The 16,124-nt window shown below is 37.8% G+C and overlaps 1 protein-coding gene across 1 annotated transcript; it reads left to right on the forward strand.

The window, feature by feature from the left end:
- Positions 1 to 2,900: 2,900 nt before the first annotated feature.
- On the forward strand, positions 2,901 to 15,172 carry LOC149300769 (thyroid hormone receptor beta). Its single transcript, XM_089484840.1, has 7 exons — positions 2,901 to 3,269; positions 5,845 to 5,945; positions 7,371 to 7,518; positions 8,705 to 8,910; positions 9,764 to 9,910; positions 11,253 to 11,511; positions 14,931 to 15,172. Exons 1-7 carry the CDS (start codon positions 2,942 to 2,944, stop codon positions 15,170 to 15,172), a joined length of 1,431 nt encoding a protein of 476 aa, XP_089340966.1. The 5' UTR covers positions 2,901 to 2,941.
- The last annotated feature ends 952 nt before the right edge of the window (positions 15,173 to 16,124 follow it).

Consider the following 16,124-nt stretch of genomic DNA (forward strand, 5'->3'; position numbering starts at 1 on the left):
CCCTAAGGCTGGCCCTGCACGTTAACACACACCCCAACACAGTAATACATACACAGATGCTTATACCCATTCGTATATGCTCTGACACACGCAAACATATACATATTAACACATAAACAAAAACCGCATGTTCTGTACAAACCAATATACTCATATAGTCACACTTTGACACTAATAGCCTCTTACATACAAACTCTTGCATATTCATGTGAATACATACATACATACACTGTTGTGGCACACACGCATCTAAACTGAATTTATACATACATGCACAGAAACGCTTTTCCCAAGCACAGGCACAAACATAGATATTCTTCTATATTTGCCTACTTTTATTTTTTACAATTCTGTGAGGTACATGCACTGTAACATGTATAAAATAAAGCTCAAAAGCCTGCTATCTTCATAGACAAACTTTGGCAGTAGAGTAGGTTGTACTGAAGAGTTCAGTCATAGGATGCCACTTTTGCCACCAGTTGGTTTGTGAACTTACTGGCCTGTTAGATCTGCACAGATCCACTTTAAGTGCTATTATTGTGAAGTGGAAGCATCTAGAAATTACATGGGCTCAGCCACAAAGCAGTAGACCGCTGAGTGCTGAAGCATGTCCTCTGTGGCATCACTCACTACAGAGTTCCAAACTGCCTCTAGAAGCAACATCAGCACTAGCACTGTATGTCAGAAATTTCATGACATTTCTGACATACTGGAATGCATAGTGTCTACTGTAAAGTTTGGTGAATGAGAGATGTTTATCATGGTTAATTCCAGTAAAGGATAATGTTAATGCTACAGCATACAAATGCATTTTGGACAACGCTATGCTTCTAACTTTGTGGCACTGGTTTCCCACAAAACTGTGCCCCAGTGCACAAAGCAAGGTCCTTAAACACATGGTTTGAGGGCTTTGGTGGTTTAACCCAAGTAAACACCTTTGGGATGAACTGGCATGGGGATCCAACATCAGTGCCTGAAGTCAGAAATGTTCTTTTGGCTGAATGGGCAAACATTCCCACATAACACTCCAAAATCTTGTGGAAAGCCTTCCCATAAGAGTGGAGACGTGGCTGTTGAAGCTGTAATGGTGGGGTGTCACAATGTTTTGGTCATATAGTGTAGCTGGTGGCTATTGCTCCAGGGCCATCTTTAACACAGTTTGCGCTGCACTGGACCCAGACCAGGTGGTCCAATGGCACCTTCCACATATTGTCTTTTTCTTTGTGGCTGCATGCTGCTAAAGTGTAAGAGTGTAGTGTGTGGTCACTTACACGCAGCAAGCTTTCAAACGTACATCCACCGGCCTTAAAGTGCCTGGGCTGATTTTAATCCCCAGTCTGGCCCTGGCCCAGATTTACCGTAGGCCCTCACTACAGCTGTCCGTTGGAGCCCAACCAACAGTTTAGTGTCCAATGGAGTTGGATTTCTCTGTAGCCATTGGCACAGACCTCTCCACTATTGATTCCACCTGCTGGTGTTGCAGAACAAAGGGATATTGACAGCAAGGAGGAACATGAGGCTGCAAAGTAAGAATAGGAGGTAGAGAGTTCTGTAATGGCAACTGCAAAGACCTCAGCTCTGTCACATTGTGCAGGTACGACGAAGCAATCGGGAGGCTTGTCCAGAGCCCCATTGCTCAATAAAATAAAGAACGCTACCTACATATAACAGCTCCCTTTCAAAAGTGATCAAACATGCCTTTTTTGTAATACATAGCATTATGAATAAATTAAGTTGTGATTTCAGTAGTCTACCACTTCAAAATATATAAACCTAAAAAAGAAAAAGAGTTCTGATCTGCTTATTTTATGAGGAGGCATTTACTAAACACATTACATGTAAGCTAATCATTATCATTCACCTGTTCTATATTCGGTAAAAGTAGCTGGTTAAAATGTTTTTTCCTTTTTCTTAACGAGCCCTTTGTAATAACTGAATATACTTTCTGAATAAATACCCCCTGGTCAACTTAGATTCATCAGTGAAATGTGTCTCTTAAATTATATAATATAGTTATTAATGGAGTACATAAATAAAGATGAATGTCTGGTGGTTTGTTCTTTTTATTCGTTTCAGTTCCGATCTTTTTGTCCATTTGTTACATTCGCTTAGATTGATGTGATTTGGATGAAACATTATACACCAAAGCTGGTCTTTCGTGCTGAGAGTACTGTTGTAAAGTATAATTCAAATGTGTTATGAAACAGATCAGATTATACCTTTTCCGGAATAATTATTTTCATAAAGTAGGGTTTCCTGATAACCAACATAATCTTACTGTTATTGTTTCACGTTTTAGAGAATGATAAAGTCCTCAACCTTAATGCTAATCAATACTTACAATCATCTCCTAATTCTGTAACACCAAATCAATAGCCGACCGTGGATTAGGATGTTAAATTGTTTATTTTTTAAATTCTGCAATGGGTCATTTGTGTCCTGCTTCTGGATTTCCTGAGCGTTATCAACTGGTTTATTGATTTTAGGATTTCCCATAGCCCCTGTCTCTCGTAGGCTTTTCTCTTAAGTTGTTACAGTGTAAGCATGTCACGCGGCTAAAATATGATTCTACAAAGTTACTGAGCAAACTCCATTCAAGACAGGATTGGCATCAAGCACTTAATGTCTAGTGTGTTTAATACCTTCTGCTACCTACCTCTTCTGCCATCTTCCCTAGGATTTAACGATGGCTCACAGATTAGGACCTTAAACTGTCACAAATCTCTCTTTCCAACATGTTCGGGCTGCTGGTGTGGCTCTCTGTCGCCCCTCATATAAATAGGATCTGAGCACGCATGGTGCTCCTCCAAACCGAAACACACATAAAGCTCTCTGAACTTTAGTTTCCACTGCATATTAATCTGTCTTCCTCTTGTTCCATGTGTATGCATGCATGTGTGTGCGCTGTGTACGTAAAATAGAAGCCGAGGCGGATATCAAAATGAGCTTTTGCATGCAGGAAATATATGATGTGCACCAGGCAGCCTCTGCCAACTGCTGTATGCAACCCCCTGATTATTGCACTTATATCGAAGATAGTCACAGCTACAGTACTTCGGAGGCTCAGGTCCTACACAACAATAATATATATATGGAGGAAGCCTGGGCGGTGAATCAGCCTTATACCTGTAGTTACCCTGGAAACATGTTTAAGAGCGAGTACTCTGAAATGGACATGGTCCTGAATCAATACAGCCAAACTGACTATTTCCCCGAAGAAAAAACTACTTTTTCACAGGGGCAGCCTTCGATGTACTCGCAGAAAAAAGGTAGGGGAAGTTTCTTACCGTTTCTCCTTTCTCTGTTAGTTAGTAGAAATGTCTCATATGTGTTCATTCATCTTCGCCACTGTATTTGGTTTCTTAAGTTGCAGGTGGCTTTTTTTTTTTTTTTCTGTTCTGCATTTGGCAGCCTGCCTGTAATTAGCTTTTTTTTTTAAAAAAAGCAGTGATCTAGGTTGCTAGGAGATACAAAATGTAATTTATATATATATATATATATACTTTTTCAGAGAAATAAATGATTGGATTTAGTTTATAGTGTGGTGGACAGTGATGTGTGATGTCATATATATATATATATATATAGCATGCACACATTTTTTAAAAAACCCACATGCATGTTATGTGAATATCAGATACGGGGGTATAATAAACAGATTTTACGTTAGACAGGCTTTTAGACAAATATGTGGATATTACCTTTGGATAATAGTGCTGTATACTGTACATAATCCATTTTACAGCCACATGCTGCTTACTTCTTTCACAGGAAAAACCAATAACTCTATACTATGAATTATCACATATTCTCTCCTAACTGCGGAGAGACCAAACCATCCTTATAAATCCTCATGTGTAATTACCTAAAAAAGAAATGCCACGTAACTGGATTTTAGGAGCAGTTTTGTTTAGCTGCATCTCCCCTGTGACAGGTAGACATTCTCTCTACAACCTATGTTATCCAAGCAGGACATTGCTTGTCTTATACACGTGTCCTATATATCAGTGTAAATAATGGTTCGCATAGAATTCCTCTCCTTGCGGAACTTTGCCAATCATCGTTTGAGTGTAATTCTTCACAGCGACCCATGGATTGGACTAATTGTGCTGCATACGTGACAAAAGCTCCCATTTACTTTCAAACAAGGCTGGCAGCGTGCATTCTCTGCCGAAAAATTTACTCTGAGCCAATTAGCCACAGAACATGGTTTAACTGCGTTCTTCCTAAAGCCTAGATTAATCATATATATATGTACTTCTCCTAATATTTTATTTTCCCAATGAAAAATATAATGTACTCTATTGAACTGAATCCATTGAATTATAATAATGGTTATATATATATATATATATATATATAATTATAGTTATAAACACACACATTTAGATAGATAAAATATGTATTTATGGATGAGAGCCACATCGAATTGCCCCACCAGGGGATGCCCTCTTTATATTTTACTGTTATGTACTCTTACTATGAAATTCTGAGCAATATATATTGTATATTGTGTATTATATATTATAAAAACTTAGCTGTTATTATTACTGTTGTTTTTTTTTTTGTTATTCATGAATATGATTTTTAAAGCACAGTTTGGCTTTTAGGAGCATTTAATCTGTTGCTGTAGACAGACGGTGTCTCAGGAGACATACTTGTTCTTATTGATCACCATTGATTTTGTTTTAATTATGACTCGATGGAGTCTCCTTAGTGTAACTATGCCCTGTAACACAGCAGTGAGGAGTCCCATTTCGGTAATCTCGAGTCTGTAATGCTCTTCGTGAGATAAGTGTTTGCATTTTACATCCTCACCTGTGATGCAAAAATATCTTTGTCGATATAGAGAAGAGCTTTAACTTGTTGTGCATTGAGAGGTCTATCTGGTAGGCACTGGGGGTCAGGTCTCCCCAGCCTTCCTCAATAAATTTCTACAAAATAGCAATCAGTGTAATACAGCTACTAAGTGGAGAAAATCAATATAGCCAAATATATATGGGGCTTAATTAATTAGACTTTAATTCATATTTAATGATAAATATAAATTTATATATAAGGTTAATACCGTGAGGAAATGTATGGGATAGGCATATGGCTATACTGCATATAAGACCAAGATTCAATTAAGGTTTGTGTCTTTATAGCAGAAATAATTGGCTGACCAAATGGGCTAAATAGTTATTAGCTGCCATCAAATTACACACATACATACACATTATATATATATATATATATATATATATATATATATATATATGTGTGTGTGTTTATATGTTATTAAACTTCTCCGTTATGCTCCATACATTGGTGAATATATATTAGTATATACCTTATATTTGCTCAAATAAAAGGCAGCGTTTTATTTGGAAAAATAGTGCCAGGAAAATAAATAGGCCATTTTTACCTACAGAACAACAGGTTTTTCTTCAAGTTTTAGTAGTATTTAGTTATTTTAAATCAATAGTTTGGTGGGTCACTATAATTGTTGTTGCTTTGCTTTAAAACAAATTTTGGAGACAGATGGCACTATAAACTTGCTAAATATATAAATGTCCCAATTATGTTAAGGCACACTTTAATGCAAAAAATTTACTTGCGGAGGCAAAATCTGTATGAGTGAGATATTTAGCTGAAAATGTGTGATATGCAGATGTAAATCTGCAAAATTGTTTTTTTCTTAATGTGTGTCAAAAATGAGTTAAATAAAAAGGTACTGGTTCCTAGAAGACACTAGAAACCTTTAAAAGTAAGGTATTTTTTTCCTTTTAAGATTTGAGACATAACAGCAAAATAATTCCTGTACCAAGTTTGCATTTGTATGTTTTTTTCTTTGTTTTGCAGGGTACATACCCAGCTATTTGGACAAAGATGAGCTCTGTGTGGTCTGTGGAGACAAGGCAACGGGGTATCACTATAGATGCATCACCTGTGAGGGTTGTAAGGTGAGGAGATGTCTTTGTGATGTAGTAATCATGGTCAAAGGAGATGCTTGTGGCCCCGGTGGTCTCAAGGGTCTTCTCAGAGTATGCCAGAAGAATGAGACACATGCTTTGAAGGAAGAAATATAGTTTCCCCATAAAATGTTATCACTATTATGCAGCAGGGTGTTAAAATTTGTTTTTTTAAAGATGCTAATCTTTGCTGCTTGTCTGTACACTTTCTGTTCACACTATTAATATTATTTATATATATATATATATACATATACATATATATATGTGTGTGATAAGATATATAATATTAGTAAGTGCTAATTTATTCCACTGCATTGTACAAATTAAATATGGGATGGTGAATAGATAAAGGCAAGGCACTTCATTAATGTTTGGAACAACTACATAAATACATTAGACAAACAAGTCCGATTATACGGTATATACATTCCAACATACACAGAGGTGCAGCCTCCTCAATGAGTCAAAGGGAAAGTTATACCTGATCTAAATTGCATTGTATAGCGATAGATATGGAGGTGATCACGACCGCACATGATATAAATGTGATGTAAATGTAGCGTAAGCATTCTTTGGTATAATTTCTGTATTTACTAGTATGCTGGCGTATCTGATTTCATGACATATGGAAACACTAATAAAAAATGTCAAAACATAAATATCTGGTGGTTCACAAGCACATAAAAATACATTTAGTCATACAGATACAACAGGACTTGAGGACCCTTCTATGCTTCTGAGGGCCCCACTCTTGAGCTTACAAAGATCTAAAAAGCATGTTCTCTATCTAATAAGGATATTAGGTTATTGCTCCTAATCTAGTTGATTGGTGTTGTTTAACTGAAGACATTACAATGTCCTGTGTATTAATGGCTGTTTTCAGTGTGGGCAAAAAATGTAAAGCTTTATCCACAAATATTTTATCAATGAAACAGTAACATACTTTCCCTATATTAAAGCGTGGCATTTATACCTAAAGCATGACCCTTCTTTCCCACTGGTATGTTTGTCTTTCTAGCTATGGAGCCCGCTGATGGCACATGGCTCTCAGTCTAGCACTGCTCTGGTTATCGGGCTTCACCTCACATGCTTCTCTCCATTGACTCCAGAATACTTTTGAAACAGTCTGTTCTGATTCTGCACCATTTTCATGTAAAATTTAAAGAATGCAATAGAAATGTACTGAAAGCTGCAATTTAAGCTTTTCTATGACCTAACTAAATGGAATGGAAATGCCAATATGCTTTAAAATCACTACTGATGTGTATTCACCTACCATTAAAATGCTGGCCCCATAGATAGCTAAACATTTTTTTATTTGGATTTATGTCATTAGCAGTTCAGTCTGTGGAGTACAGAAAATCACACAAAGTTTAGCTTTGAAATGGTAACAATTTTTATTGCATTGTCTAGGGCTTTTTCAGGAGAACTATTCAGAAGAACCTCCATCCTAGCTACTCATGCAAATATGAAGGAAAATGCGTGATAGACAAAGTGACACGGAACCAGTGCCAAGAATGTCGCTTCAAAAAGTGCATCGCAGTTGGCATGGCAACAGACTGTAAGCAACCCATAATACTCATTGTTTTGTGTGTCTTGTGTTCTTGCCAAAATTCTATCCTGGTATAGAATTTAATTCAAATGCATGTAGTTCAATCCGTTTCATTCATTGCTCACAATTTACAGCACTGTTTCAGCCATGGATATTCCCTGACCCATGCATGGCATTTTATTAAAGTATTCGTGCCACAGGGGATAAAAGAGCTTTCATAATCTAGTATGTCAAGAATGATAATATAATCAGTACAGCTGGCGACTTGGTTTAAATCTGTTTTGGCCAGCTGAATCGCTGTAGTTCTTGGAATTTTTCAGCCCCTGGACCCTGACAAGGCCATTGCAATGTGCCTCAGTAGCGTTTTCGAGTAGGTTAACCCCTAAGAAACATCAGCATTTTCTCAAAGTGGAGCCTCAAGTGCTGTGGTGTCACCAACCAGCATCCATCCACCACCCTTTCCCATCCAACTCTTTCTTTTTCTTAGTTTCTTTTTGCATTCTACAACCACTCTTCCATTCTACCTCTTTTACTATACCATTATTATGCCTCATCCATTTTCCTCCTATTCATATATATTTTTTGCTCACAGGATCTCTTTCCTCTTTTGCTTCCCCTCTTTTTCCATTCACTTTTACCATGTATCCCCAAAAGCTCTCTTTGTCACCACAACACCGTGTCTCTCCTGTTTCTTTCTCTGATGTATTTTCCCTTTTTTTCCCATGAGTCCTTTTCCCCCACAGTCTCTTACACAGTGTTTCTCCCTTATTTCCTACTCCAACAGAGACCCCTCAGTCAGTAGTTGTTAGGGTTCACACTCAGAATCAGAGGGCTTGGTATACCATAGGATCCCCGTACATTGCATTGTGTTGCTGCATGAGTACCGTACTGACAGCTGAGGAGCCGCAGACCACCCGCTTCAGAGCTTTAGAGTGATTGGGGAGTATATGCTACGGTTTCCAACCATTTTGGACCTCACAGTCCACCTGCGGCTAATTTTGAACCGAAACCCTTTTGTCCTTGAATGGTTATGGTTATGTGTTTATTATTATACATTTAATTCACCTGTATGGATCCAATGCAGATCCCTTTGAAAGCTTAATTTGTTTTAAATGCACATAGATAAATGTTTGTCACGCCTTTCTAAAATCCCTGTCTGTCATGTTAGTGGCTGAAGAATTGTCTTTTTTTTTAGTGGTCTTGGATGACAACAAACGATTGGCAAAGAGAAAGCTTATAGAGGAAAACAGAGAGAAAAGACGCAAAGATGAGCTGCAGAAATCTCTGGTACAGAAACCTGAACCAACACCAGAGGAGTGGGAGCTGATACAGGTAGTCACAGAGGCACATATGGCCACCAACGCACAGGGGAGTCACTGGAAACAGAAACGAAAATTTCTGGTAAGAGCCACATTTTACAGGGTGCAGTCTAATGTTTTGTCATTTCTCTGTAGAACATTAGATTTGTCTGTTATTATCTTGATTTGGTTTTGTCCCTGTTCCTCAAGGTAAAATCAATCAATGTATATATCCAGATGGCCCAAATGAATAAACATGTTAAATAAACAATATAAACATGTTCATAATAATTACAACCGTATGTGCGAAATGTGATTCAAACATAGAATTTGACAGCAGATAAGAGCAATTCTGTCCACCTGGCTTGCCTGTTTTTTTCAGTTGTAAAAACCTCACACATTATTTGGTCCTCGATCTTCTCTTCTTTCATGATTGCGGTTATCCTATGCATGTTTAAATTCCCTACTCCTTTTGCTTTAGACACCGTTTTATGGATGTCTTTCTGGAGGAGGGGTCCTTAGAACTGTACAGAGTATTGTTTGTGAAGTCTGAGCAAAGATTTATAGAGTTGCATGCAAACCTGGACTATTGTACATGCATGATTCAGACATAGATTTTTTGGGGGAAAAATACTTTGTGAACTGTCAAAGATGTTTGCTATTCTTTATATGCAGACCAAGACTGATTAAGGTTTGAGTCTTTACATCAGGAAAAATTAGCAGACCAGATGGTGTGCCATGTAATTCTTTGTTTCATTGAAAAGATGTATTTTTTTTCTAGTATATTTTGTTTAGCAATATAGCCAGGTGAGGGCATGTGTTTAACTTCACGGGGGAAGTCATATACTTGGCTTTCCATCTAAGTGTTCTTTGGGGCATCACACTTGGACATTGTCCCCATCTGCAAACATTAACATGTTTTGTGTGTTCTGTGCTTTTCTTTTGTACCATACTAGCCAGAAGATATTGGACAAGCTCCTATAGTCAATGCTCCAGAAGGTGGGAAAGTTGACCTGGAAGCCTTTAGCCAGTTTACAAAAATAATCACCCCAGCAATTACAAGAGTGGTTGATTTTGCCAAAAAGTTACCAATGTTTTGTGAGGTAAGACTTGTTTTTATTCTCAACTCAACCGTGTATGTACTCACCGGGCTTCAATTACCACAAAGTCCTGTCAAATACCATTGGCGTTGCAGAGTGAATAAAGTTGGTATGTAACTACCATGCTTCTTCTTAATGGCCCAACATGTTCTTATCAATTACCCCCTCCCCTTGATACAAAATTATAGCCAGCCTAAACTGGGTAAAGTATTCTTGCAGCACATTCTTCTCAGAAATATCAGATGATGGCTTGTTTGCATCTTTAGAAAAAAAAATCCTTTAATGGAATGTATTAGTAGATTCAAAAGGCATTAGCACTGGTTTTGTATGTAAAAAGTTGTTCTGATAAATCAATATGCTTTTCTGTGTTCCCATAGGAAGCAAACAGTTTAGAAGATATTTAAATTACCCTGTTCACAGACATTTGAATGACAAATGTATTATTTTTTCTAAAGCAATTACATAGATTAGTATGGAAAATATGGTAAGATAAAATGTATATTTCAATGTGTAATAAAACATTTTAGTTTACAATTTCATGTATGAAAAAGTAATTTACTGTAAAATCGCTGGCAGTCTGTAACATGCTGGTCGGATCAGAAAGCATTGGTCAAGTGTGTCGCATGCCACAAACTGCAAAGCAGCTTATGTATTTATTACAATACAAGGTCTTTGCTAGTTGATGTGGCAGTGGAGTTTGTATGAGTTGGATGGGTGTTACAATAAGTTAAAAGAAAAACTCTATAGCAAGACATATAGACATCAATACCTCCCCTTTCAGCCTCTACCTCAATAGATACCATCTGTGTAATTGCAACCTTTTAATAATTGGTATTTTATCTCATCTCTAATCATCTGGTGGCCCCGCAACCTGCATTTTGGGAAAACAAATACTTACCCCCCCCTTCAAGATCTGTAAACCACTGGCCTCTGTATGTGACCTTGAGTACAATCAAGTGACCCTTACCCATGCAGTCCTTCACATTGCGACTGACCACTTAACCTGCTAATTGATTGTAAGCTTGTACGAGTAGGGCACGCTTCTCCTCTACTGGTATACTTAATAATTGTTAATGTATGAAACATCTGTTTCAAACAGGGTAACTCTGTGCCTCTTCAGCAGGTAATCAAGTACAATTCCCAAGATCCTCCACCAGCTCTTGATTCTTGCATATTTATTCATCCATGAATTCAACCCACAAGTTTCCTACAACTAATTTTAACTCTGTGACCCTGAGAAAATTTCTGTAATTTGCTTTTTTCAGCCTTCGTTTGCAGTTGTGTGATACATTATAGTTTGTTGTTACAACAGCAGTGAACACACTTTATTTGTTTTACCTTTCAGCTGCCATGTGAAGACCAGATCATCCTTTTGAAAGGATGCTGCATGGAGATCATGTCACTACGAGCAGCAGTCCGCTATGATCCAGAAAGTGAGACCCTTACACTGAACGGAGAGATGGCAGTCACAAGGGGGCAGCTGAAAAATGGAGGACTTGGGGTGGTTTCAGATGCCATCTTTGACTTGGGCGTATCGCTGTCTTCGTTCAACCTGGATGATACCGAAGTCGCCTTGCTGCAGGCTGTGCTGCTCATGTCATCAGGTGTGTATGGAAGTTATATGTATGTATATATATAATAGAGAGAGAGAGAGCGCAATTCTGAGGCAAACCAGCAAGAACCTTTTTTGGACATCCAACTGCTGATCCACCCCTTACGCCCCTTGTTTTCATACTTAGTCAGGGAGGAAGAACCCAGAAGTAGAGCTTGACGGGATTCGGCATTGCAAACCCATTGTCCCAATTTCATTCTCCTGTGTCTGGGGACACCAGAGAATGCATAGTGCACTTACGCAAAATTGTGTGCATATGCAGTAGCGCTGCCTCCCAAGCTCTGCTTACATTGCCTCCTTACCCTTAAGTCCTCAGAAATAATTACTCCTAAATCCCTCACTTCTGTTGTCACTAACAGAAAAGTGCCCCAGCGCTATATTCTGCCTTTTTACATATTTACATCCCAAGTTACGTTATATTTATCAAATTTAAACTGCAGCTGCCAAATTCTGGGCCATTCGTCTTAAATCACTTGCCCTTTGGCTTGTTCCACCAGAAATTTTACCCTGTTGCAGACCTTTGTATCATCTGCAAAAAGAGGTACCTTAGCTTTGAGATCTTTTGTAATATCCCATGAAAATATAAAAAATTATGAGTCCGATACTGATCCCTGAGATACCGCACTATGAATATACACCATTAACTACAGCCTTCTGCCTCCTGTCACTCAAAAATTGCTTTATCTACTCAACTATATTTTAGCATACACATCCAAACACTGCAATTTATTTATGTCTGCTATGAGGGACAGTCTATCTATATAAGCTATGTCTATTGCTTTTCCCTGGTCTTTTATTTTAGTTACCCTGTCAAAAAAAAAAAAAAAAAATAATTGACAAGATCTCCCTACAGTAAACGCAATCCTGTTTCTGATGCTAGAAACCATTTACATCCAGATATTTAACAATCTTTTCCTTTAGGGTGGTTTCCATTAACTTCCCAACGACTGACATAAGACTTACTGGTCTTATAATTGGCTATTTTTTTGTGATGTAGAACTACAATTGTTAAATAAGTCTGCCAACAGTTTTGCTAGGGCGCTCCGAAGCTCTTTAACCCCTTGATGACAATTGCCGGTCCGGGCACGTCACGGAAAATCAAGTCGTTAACGACAATTGACGTGCCAGGACCGGCATGTCTTTAAACGGGTGCAGAAAGCGATCTACTTTCGCTTTCTGCACCCAAACGGCGTTGCTGTAATGCCTCGACCTCGACCTCAAGAGATGTTGCTGAACACATATTGGGGTGTCGTCTGACAGCGGCATAAACCAGGAGCTGTAAATTCATACATAAAGTAGGTGTGTGGGGGAAAAATACACACAAAAAAATACTACTGCAAACTTCGAAAAAATTATGGTGGTAAAATGTGTGCATGCAAAGAGTTAAAATACCAGCATTTAATATACCCTGGGGGGTCTAGTTTTCAAAAATATATGGTTTTGTTGGGCACACTGAAATGGCCCGGATCAAAGATGTGACATATCCGAGAACCTTTTAATTCATACCTGAAGTAAAATGTGTGTGACAAAACAAATGCAAAAAAATGACTACCACAAAGTTTGACAAAGACTGGTGGTAGATATGGTGCATGGAAAGAGTTAAAATACTAGCATTTGAAATACCCTGGGGTGTCTAGTTTTCAAAAATATATGGCTTCATTGGGCATACTGAAATGGCCCGGCTCAAAGATGTACCAAATAGGACATGGGCAGTTGATCGCCAAATGCCAAAATTCAACATTGAAAATGCGCATGCCCCAAATGTGGCCCTTTTGCCCCCAAACAGCCAGGCAAAATCATTCATGTGAGATATCGCTGTACTCAGGAGATGTTGCTAAACACATATTGAGGTGTTTTATGATTGTGACATATACCAGAACCTGTTTATTCATACCTGAAGTAAAATGTGTGTGAAAAAACAAATGCAAAAAAAATTACTACCATAAAGTTTGACAAAGGCTGATGGTAGAATTAGTGCTTTGAAAGGGTTAAAATACTAGCATTTGATGGGGTAAATTGCGTGGGCCGGCTTCAAATATACCCGAAATGGCACATGGGGGGAAGAATTACCAGATTTGGGAAAAAATGACTTTGAAATAGCAAAACGCTACCTGTACTTATTGCCCCATAATGTGTAGAAAAAAGCAAAAAAACATAAAAACATTGGGTATTTCAAAACTCAGGACAAATAGTAGAATCTATTTAGCAGGTTTTTTCCATTACCCTTTTATAGATGAGTAAAAGATTTTTCAACTAAAAGTTAGAAACAGTCATTTTTTTCTAAATTTTTCACCATATTTTATACTTTTTTTAAAAGTAAATAATATGATACAATCAAAACAATATCATCTAAAGAAAGCCCTTCTTGTCCTGAAAAAAACAATATCTAATGTGTGTGGGTTCAGTAAACGGGAAAGAAGAAAATTACAGCTAAACACGAGCAGTGCAGAAATGTTAAAACGGCCATTGTCACGAAGGGTACAAAAAGTAAAATCAGCCTTTGTCACGAAGGGGTTAAATAGCTTTGAATGTATTCCATTGTGTCCCATAGATTTGTCTGTTTTACTTTGGAGAGTTCAAGTAGGACCGCTTTCTCTGTAAACACGCATGCTTTACATGCCTCCCTGTTTCTCCTCAGTCAGGTCTTTAGCCTCATTTACATAACTCCATCCATTAGTCAAAATTAATATAATTTCTCCTTGTTTACCTTTTCACATTTAAATCTAGAAAGTGTTTTTATAACTTGGAAATTTTCTCATCCGTGTTTGTTTTGGCACAAGAAGTAGATCGATGAAGGAACAGGCAGAGAAAGGGAAGGCTAGAGACAGATCGTTGAAGGGAGAGGACAAAAGCAACCACTGTTGGGTACAAGGAGGCTCAACTGTTTCTCGGGGGGGGGGGACAAAGACAAAATGATTGCACAGTTCCATTAAAGTTAGTGTAACTAGGTCTTGCAACAGGTCCAATCTTACCTAAGAATGTATATGCTGCTAGTTGCAGAGAACAAATCAATCAGTGCAGCTTATAAAGTAAGGCAATCTAGACTGAGGAAACTATTTTCTAATACATTAATTTGCATCACAATTGGAGTGCTGATTCTCGAATCCAGTGTCAGACTGGATTCAGCTTTGTATTTTTTATAACTCTCCCTAAAACTTGGAGAAATATTTTTTTTAACCTTACATTCTGAATATGTGAAGTGGGTAGCACGACGGTTTCATTAGTGTCATCACGTAACATCTAGGTGTTGTGTGTTCAGAGATTGGGGGAAGAGGAATTTCCACTAATTAAAAATATCCTGTATGCAGGAATTATTGATAAAATCAGCCATAACACGTTAATCATTATGTTTAGTTAATCATTATGCTTATTTATCTAATATATTTCTTCCTTCTTTCTATCCTTTCATAGATCGCCCTGGTCTCTCCAGTGTGGAAAGAATAGAAAAATGCCAAGAAGGTTTCCTCTTGGCTTTTGAACACTACATTAACTACAGGAAACACAACGTTGCACACTTTTGGCCAAAACTGCTGATGAAAGTCACCGACCTCCGCATGATCGGAGCCTGCCATGCCAGCCGGTTCCTGCACATGAAGGTGGAGTGCCCCACTGAACTGTTCCCCCCACTGTTCTTAGAGGTGTTTGAGGATTAGAACAGACTGTGCTTCTGGATTCTCAGCACTACTGGGGTGTCTCCCCTTCCATTCCATTGCCTCCGTCACTTTTTTTGTTCTCATCCGTTCTAATAGACATGGATGACAATGTTCCTCTGATGCGGGTACTCGTGACTATTGTGGTTTTGTTATTATGTCCTTTTGATGTGAAGTTTATCCGTGGAATTTTAACCTTTTTCATGCTGAAGCGGCTGTCAACTCATTAGACAACTTTATGTTTGGCGGTCCTTCCAGTTCTAAAGTGGTTTTGAAAAAAAATGTATATTAACTTGCATTCACCAGCACTACGGATCCTACACAGCAAAGGTATTCTCAAATATTGTGCCTGCGGTTAAAGTCCTTACAGACCATTTCCGATGATGATCAATCAGTCGTGCAATGTGTGGCAGTATTGCCGCAAACACATGGTTTCCTCTAAGAAAAAGGCAGATATTTGGTTTTATCTGTAGATGATATTTTTTTTATTTATTTTTTTAAAGTAAATTCTAATGCCCCCTATTTGACACTCACTGCTCCCCGAGTTGTGGATAAAACAGTAGCATCTATTTTGAATTGGTTTGATAGTAAAATGTTTTAATCTGGTAAAATACTAAAATTAATATTTTACCTTTATACTTAAAACGGTATGATAATCCTTAAAAGAATGTATTTTTTTACTCTAGCTCTCCATTTTTCCCCATACCTTCTTATTTTGTTTGTATAGAAATTAAAAAGCTAAACAAGTTTGGATGTTCAGAATGAAACTATATTGCAAATATGTGTTATTTAGTTGGTGTAAGTAGGACAACTCTACAGAACTGGTTCCTTAATTCTGCACATTCCCTTCTCAGGTATTTGAAAGTTAACCTCTTAGGACATCCCTTATTGATTCACCTTTTCCTAAATCGCTTTACTTATGTTTTGTCAATTGGATTGCCGCAGGTCTTAATGT

The sequence above is a fragment of the Sceloporus occidentalis genome, unplaced genomic scaffold, assembly GCF_023333645.1.
Source record: "Sceloporus occidentalis isolate IW3139 unplaced genomic scaffold, rSceOcc1.0.p SCAF_23, whole genome shotgun sequence".
In the NCBI taxonomy this organism is placed as follows: Eukaryota; Metazoa; Chordata; class Lepidosauria; order Squamata; family Phrynosomatidae; genus Sceloporus; species Sceloporus occidentalis.